This window comes from Phytophthora infestans, genomic scaffold, assembly GCF_000142945.1.
Source record: "Phytophthora infestans T30-4 supercont1.76 genomic scaffold, whole genome shotgun sequence".
In the NCBI taxonomy this organism is placed as follows: domain Eukaryota; phylum Oomycota; class Peronosporomycetes; order Peronosporales; family Peronosporaceae; genus Phytophthora; species Phytophthora infestans.
In genome coordinates, this window is record NW_003303683.1 from 145533 (window position 1) to 153202 (window position 7670).

Here is a 7670-nt window from a genome sequence, read left to right on the forward strand (position 1 = left end):
TCAGCGAGATCTCGAAGTCGTCAAACACAGCAATATTCTCGGTGCCAAGATTCCTTACGTTGAAAAATATAGATACCAGCTTTTCGACGCGCCCTTTCCTGAGACGATTGCGCACGGAGGAAAGGATGAGCTCGTGTGTCGAAAAGCTGCGTTCTACAGCTGCTCTGGAGCAAGACGTAGCGAAAACTTGAATCGCCAACTTTGGTCGCAGGGAAACCTTCTCCGACTACCCCAATACTCAAGCTCTCGAGTTTCTTTTTGAAGGACCGCGTCAGCTCCACGGTCGCTGCGCTCCCGTGTTCTGGCTCGTTCTAGTTGGCCATGAAGTCTATGATGCTGATCTTGGTGTCGTCATCCATTCCGTCCCCGCCTAAACGGGGTCGAGCAGATACGACACACCATGAGGATCGCTGTAAATGAAGTCGAGCCGATCATTTAAAATGCCGCTGATAATCCCTAACTCCGAGATAGACATCTCCATCGCCGCGTACGCCTGCGGAAGATCTATGAGCATCATATAGACATTCGATACGATGCCGGCTCCGCGCTCGAAAACTGCTGTACTGCAGACAACACGCTCAGCAGACTGATCGCTTTCTTCAGCTGAAAAAAAAAACACTGACACGTCGTATACCACACAGCATTTCGCTTTATGCTTCTTGGATTTCGCTTTGAGAAATTCACGCACACTGTTTATCAAAAGAAACAGGCTTTCCGATTCAAGAACAGACACGGAACACTTTTCAATCGATCCCCCATCTTGTATGCGCTGGCATCACGAGGCATTCTTGCCTTTGAGCTTTTTGCAGTCGGCGAAGCTCAGCCCACTGTAGCTGGTGCTTCTTCAAGAGCTTTACCGTCTTGCGGCAGAGGGCATGCCGCTTTCCTAATCACTTGAGTTTAGTAATCCTGTCCTTCACACGAGATGGATCACGTGAGAGATGCAGCCGTGAAAACAAAACTGGAAGGGTATTCCTTCTGCAGCGTTGCCCACATCAGCCTGTTGGTCGCTGTATTGTCAGTTACAACGACAGCAATAGTTGTAAATCCCATGGATTCGATTACACGTTTGACAACAGCAGCCATAAAATCAGCATCGTGGGAAGTGCTTCCGGTATAAACGAACTCCGAAATGTATTCCTCCCCCTCACATTGCAGCACGTAGTTGATTACGCTTTTGCCGTTGATGTCCGTCCAGAAATGAGTGTTGAGCGTGTATTTCTTGCCTTTAAGCTTGTGCAACATCATCACCTTGAAGTTAAAGGTAACACATGTAGAGCCGAGTCATCGCTAGCTCGTACGGACAAGGGATCTCCTGCCTAGGAGCGGAATCGGTAGGACTAGTTGCAGCGTGGGATGCGACTCCTTATTGAACGCCATTCCAGTAGAGTAGAACCATAACACAAACTGCTTCTTGAAAACATTATAAGATTTGAAGGGGTTAAAACAGCCGGAAAGCACGATGCTATCGCCTTGGCCTTCAACCGCTTTGTGCACGTATTCGGTAAGTAATGACGAACACTCTCGACGTGCGATTCACCAGGTGATGAATAATTCGCTCCCATTTCTTGCGGCGGAGATATTTCATCTGCAGCAATGACCTCGTCTCAGGCAGTATGTTTACGACGCCCACGCTTGGTTGAAGCTGACTCGGAGACGACGGCAGTCACGTTCGTAATTAAGCTTGCTCCAGTGTCAGGGTCGCAGGGAAGAGAGATAGCAGAACCAGCTAGAGATGCGATTCTCAAGGCGTTCGGCGAGCCGTCAGAGGGCGCTGGCGCATCATCGGGCTAGTTGAACAGGAAGGTTAGGACCATGCTCACTGGATAAGGGGGAACTTGGTTTGTAGTCGAAGTTAAAACTGAAGTGTGTTTGGACGCTCCATAAGAGGACGGATCCCTCGGAAAGTAAGAACATGAGCCAGCCACCATACTGATAACATGCGTTTGGTATGATTGTGAGCCGCGCTTTGCTCAAACAGCCGGGTTGGGCCGCTACGACCACCAGCGGGATGACGTAATAAACCAGGACGCTGCTGCGGTGCTGCAGAACTTATCAGTATACAGCTGTTAAAATAGCACAATTTTCGCCGAGCCGCACCAATTCACTCAAATCTTCCATTTCACTGCCCCTAATCATCCCATAAATTAAAAAAACGACTCAATTTGAGCATTAAGATGTATGACGTCATTGTTTAAAATTCCCTGAGATTTTAACCACCTCTGTATGCTACACCCACCCGTCTCCCTAAAAAATATGGTATTTTTAAGCACTGGTCTCGGTCATCAACTCTCGAGGCTCAATTCGAGCATCCTTATGTCGAGTAGTCTCCTAACGTCTTACAGACGCCACATTTTACGAGAGATATAAGCGATGGCAGTTTTTTTAGAAGTGATCCTTAAAGGCCCTGAATTGATCATGAAAAACATATTTTTGCCATTTCGCAGGTCCCCAAAAATAAAGGATTTCTACGTTTTGCGTCACGTAAAATTTGTATGAAACCTTGTTGTTATGAATAATGTTAGATCTTATAAATTACCAGGTTTTAAATTCATGGAAAATAGTACTCCTGCCAGATCCTTTCTTAGCTCTGAAATATATCCTAAATGCTGCTTTTACACACAAATTGAAACGTACTGTTTCCTTAACCCCAACTTTAATTTTCTGAGTATATTGCGAAAAAGTAATAAGGGATTTATTCCGGGCGACTTTGGTGTGTGCTCCTTAATGTACAGTTTACAATTGTGCAATGAACGGCCTAGAATCGATGACTCGAGGTTTACCAATACACGCAGGTAAAATTACCGAGATTGATTAAATCTAGCAGGAAATACCAATAACTGGCAACGTCCATTCTTTTCATATTTTAGTAAAAAAATCTATCAATATAGAAGCCGTGAATACCTAAAGTTGATTTTAAAGCCCAGGTCAATTTCACCTCTTATCTAAAGTCATAATACAGAGACAGCACCCTCTTCCTCTTCCTCCTCCTTCTCTTCCTCTTCATCCGAGGAGTCGAAGAGGCCCCGATGGGAGTACCGAGACTCCTTCTCCTCGCGGAGTGGAGACTTAGAAGCTGTACGCTTCTCAGAGGGCTTGGCGCCTTCGGCTTTAGAGACCTTAGCACGCGTAAGACCCTCGGCAAGCGAGAGACGTTTGCGAAGTTTCTCTTCCTCATCGCCACCAGCTTTGGGAGAGCCCTTAGCCTTGACGGCCGGACTCTCAGAGCGCACAGACGTCCTGGGACTGTGATCATCTTGATCACTAGCGAGCGACTGCACGCTGTCGTCCTTGTGCTAGCTGGGCACTGGGCTGTGCCCTCCCGCAGAGCCCGCAGGAGGATCGTGCGTGCTCTCGGACTCGGCTTCGTCCTCACTGCCAGAGTTGAAGTCACGTTAAGCGAACCGAGGGTTCGGACGGTTGTCTGGAGAGGCCGAGGGCGACGAGCTGCGGGGCTTGCTTGCTCGCTTGTCCACAGCGGCGTCACCCGAGGAACCGATCGCCTCGGAGGCCACCTGAGAAGCCTCCTTAAGTGCCGAGCCTTTGCCGTGAGGCTTAGTGCTCTTGGCTTGCGCCTTTCCGGCAGCAGCCTTGGAGCGTGTCTTTGCACCGCTCTTTGCAGTGCCACGAGGCACGGTAAACGATCGAAGTGGAGACCGAAAAGAAGAGCGCACAGACGGCTGCTCGAGGCGCTAACTGTGAATTGAGCCTCCGCCGCGCTCGAGCGGCCAAGTCGATGGTTTTCGACTTTGAGAATGAAAGTTTTTGACGAACACTTCTTCATTCTGATTGGTCGATAAACCGAACCTAAGTGGGGGAGGATGTAACGGGGTACGTAGCCCTAGGTGTACCCCTAGTTACATGAAGTGTGACAAGTCACACTTCAGAAATATGACACGTCATACTCTGGGATATTTGGTACAAGGTACCAAGGTCGTCCAAAGCCTACCATTGGCTGATGACATTGCATTTCTAAAGGTGACTTATAGTTTGTATTAACCCCAAGCTTTATCTTTCCTATAAATATACTCAGCTTACATTCTACCCTAAATAGGTCACTTCGCCCTTTTGATAAAGAGGGGGCCTGTGAACTGCCGTTCACTGAGAGTTTGTATACTCTCGGAAGCTAACTTCCTCTAGCGCAAGGTGCTGTGTGGCCCCGTCACAAAAATCGATAGGTCAATTAAGCGGAGTCCGATCAATTTCCATTCGGTAGGCATTTGACCTTAATCTACAGCGGCGAGTATGGGCTGCTAGTTGCACGGCCTCGAATTAACAGTTTCTCTTATCATCTAAACTATTATCAGAGCACTTAAGGGGGGGTCTTTCTCTTCTTCAATAATCCCACACCGTTAATTGTTAAAATCAAAAAGCGTGATTTAACCTGGGTCAACATTTCATGCGTTTCCACTGCTTTCAGTCGGTATTTTCTATAGATATTAATTCGGAGCCCGAAAAAAACGTTCCTAAAACGTTCCTTAAAAAGTTCTAAAAGTGCTCTTATTGTACTAATTGATACTGATATTAGTAAAGTGTAGCACATGCGATAGCGGCCTTCCAACTGAGGCGAGCGTAGCCGCAACCCGCGTGGGGTGCCCGCGAAGCAGGGCTGCGCGGTATTTGCGGAGGCGGGCTCAGCGCCGAGCTCACCAGCGAGCCGAGGCTTGCACTCTCCAGATATACAATCTCGAGCGAAGGGTACCGCTGGGGCGCCGAAGGGGCGCCCGGCTGGTTATTACTATCGTAAGGTGTCATTACTGTCGTTACATGCAGTTGATACTACAAGCGCCGTCGGAAAATTTAATATTATAGAAAAACTAAGATATATTATAAAACCAAATTAGGACGTTTTAGAATACATTAAGGTACGTTTTACCAGCACCATTAATACCTGTACTTGAAAGCTTTACTTAATTGTACATGTAAATTCTAAACACATACTCATTTTTATCGGAGGCTGTATTTTTTTAACTATGTTAAAAGACTTCGTAATACTAGCTACAGTAGTACTGTAGCCATGTCGCTCTTCCTTGTTGCTAGTGTGACTACCACACGTGACACTTTTTGGCCGGGTTCATGTTGGTGCCGGCCTTGCACCCGAACGTAGTCGCAAACGCGTTCGAGTTCATCAAGGGCACATTGACTCTAAACTCAGGGACGCCATTCGCGAGCTGATCCTTCAGCCATGCGTCCGTTCCCTTGTAGCAAGAGGTCTAGGCATACGACAAATAGTAGAGCTTATCCACTTCGTCCGCGGTCACACCGTTCGTCGGGAACGATGGGTTCTTTGTCATCCACTTGTGAAGCGCCACGAGCGCAACGTTCACAGCGTTGTTGACAAGCACATTATCCTCTACCAACGCGCTGCCATCCTCGTGGCCCAACGGTTTGCCGTTATTGTCATATAGCACCTGTGCGCTGTACTGGTCGCTCATGCACTGCGCACGCGAGTTGTACGCGGCGTTGTCCTTTTCCGAGAACCAGTTACGCGTGTGCCTGAATTGGTCCACTTGTCGGCCGTACACGCTAACCGGTTTAGTTATGTCGCTCCCGATCAAAGTGCCGGTCGAACCAAAGTTCTGTGCAGGGTGCAGATTGCTGCTGAAGAAAGGAGGCTGCAAAATTCCCACCGAGTACTGAACACTATTCTGGATAAGCAGGTAGAGACCAGTAACCTCGTCAGGGTGGAGGGTCCAGATTTGCTGGTCTGGTTGCTTGCCGACGTTTGCAAAGTAGTCGTTGTGGAAATTCCACGTCTTGAGCGCGATAACGTTGTCAAAGAACGTAGCGGCTTTGACCTTCACTGGCGGGGTGGAATACTTCGGGGATTTACCAAAAAGCGTCATGACCCGACCCACTTTGGCGATCGCTTCCTTGCGTGTCGACGGGTCCAGCCAAGTGGCGTTCGAGGGTTCGGTTTGCATTGCCTGCTTGATGAGACCTGCCATGTTTTGCAGATACGCCCGACGGTCGTCGCTAAAGTATTGGGAGTAAATGTACTGGGTGGCCAGATGCGGCATTCGATCGATCACGTCTTTTTTGCAAAAGGAATCGCGGCTGTCCAAGACGTACTTGAAATAGTCAGCGTCGTTCTTTCTAAGCGCGTCGCTCAGGAATTGCTGGTTGCCGTGCACGTCGACGAATGTGTAGAATAGCTTCAGATTTTCGAGCGAGAGCGACCCCCAAAGCTCCTTCTCGACACGGTCCATCCACTTCAGCGAGTTGAAGTTAATGGTAGACTTCGGGTTCACCTTCAGCTTCGTGCCCTCGATCATGCCCTTGTATGACAGCGGGTAACGCTTCAGTGTCTCACTATGAGATAATATATTGTCGTCGTTGTTGAGCTCATCGTCGGTCGGTCGCAGATCGACCGACTTCTTGTATGTATCGATGATCATGTCAGCCGTCGCGGTCATGTTGACACTCTTACCGCTCGATGTCTTAACACCCGCGAGTGTCAGCGCCTTACCAATGTACTCACGCATGCGTGGACGCTCGGCGCTCAACTTGGTGACATCCAGAAAGTCCGTCTGGTCGAACGGCAGCTGGAGGTTTTCTATGATCAGTTCTTGGTCGTACGGTGCCCCACCAAAGCCTGTGGTCGCGTTGACAAACATCCACGATGAACTGGTAGCGAGCTCGCCAACGAGGTGACTCAGATCGGCCTTGCATTTGGTGGCGTCGATGCGCTGGAGTCGAGCTTGAAGTGGCTTGTTCCCGAGCGCGTTAATGATATTAGTGTCCATACACGACGCGTAGTAGTCGGAGAGGACCGGTAGTTGTTTATTGGCGAGAATAGCCATGAACATGGCTTCCGCTTGATTATTGAGATCGTCCCAACCGTAGGAAGCATATGGTTGACCCTGTGGAAACGTTGCCGTCTTCAGAAACTGCCCGCACGCGTACTGGTAGAAATTGGTACACGGGTCCGCCGCCGTGTCAATCAACGCCGCAACTTCCTTTGGAAGAGCAGCATCGGCTGCGTTGTGAGCGAAGGCGAGCAGCAGTCCAAGGCCAGTGGGAGCGAATGACCTCATGGTTGTAAGGGGCTTCGGAAGTACACTAGCAGTAGGAAGAAGGTAGTAAATTGAGCTCTGAAAAAGCACCAGTGGCCACGAGTCGTAGGCCCACGGCCAACTACATGTTGTAATATGCTGATTACGGTTCCAAGTCTGACGAGTCACGGAGCTCAGGATTACATTATGAACCCCTGCCCTGCTGTTACTGAATCCCAAAACGACGATGCCACGTTTTCACTCTTGCACTCTTGTACATGTATATATGGATCAAGATTTGGTGGACCATGCTCCCCCTCGTAAGCCGTACCCACTACCTCCTTATACCCTTGTCAAGTTCATAGGGTCTTCTTCATATGTGACGATAATCCCTATATTCAGTCATAAAACCTGTATGATATTGAACAAGGGCAACAAGGGGGAGCACTGTAGTTAGTCTGTGAATATTATTATGCTACATGTAGTATGATACTGTACGACAATCCAGTCGCGTATCCTAATTCTCAGCGGTTTCGCGCACTTAAAATTGAGACTCTTGATCAGAGACTCTCTCACCCTCTGAGCTAGATCGTAGCGTTGAATTATATGCCGTATCTACCTGGTGTACGTGATCTTATAATTCAATCTAGTCTAGACGCCCTTCATCTGATTTGC

The 7670-nt window shown here is 48.6% G+C and overlaps 1 protein-coding gene across 1 annotated transcript; it reads right to left on the reverse strand.

Moving 5' to 3' along the window:
- Positions 1 to 5213: 5213 nt before the first annotated feature.
- On the reverse strand, positions 5214 to 7037 carry PITG_18701 (uncharacterized protein; the record flags this gene model as incomplete). Its single annotated transcript, XM_002997306.1, has 1 exon — positions 5214 to 7037. The coding sequence occupies one exon, from the start codon at positions 7035 to 7037 to the stop codon at positions 5214 to 5216; it is 1824 nt and encodes a 607-aa protein (XP_002997352.1).
- Between the last annotated feature and the right edge of the window lie 633 nt (positions 7038 to 7670).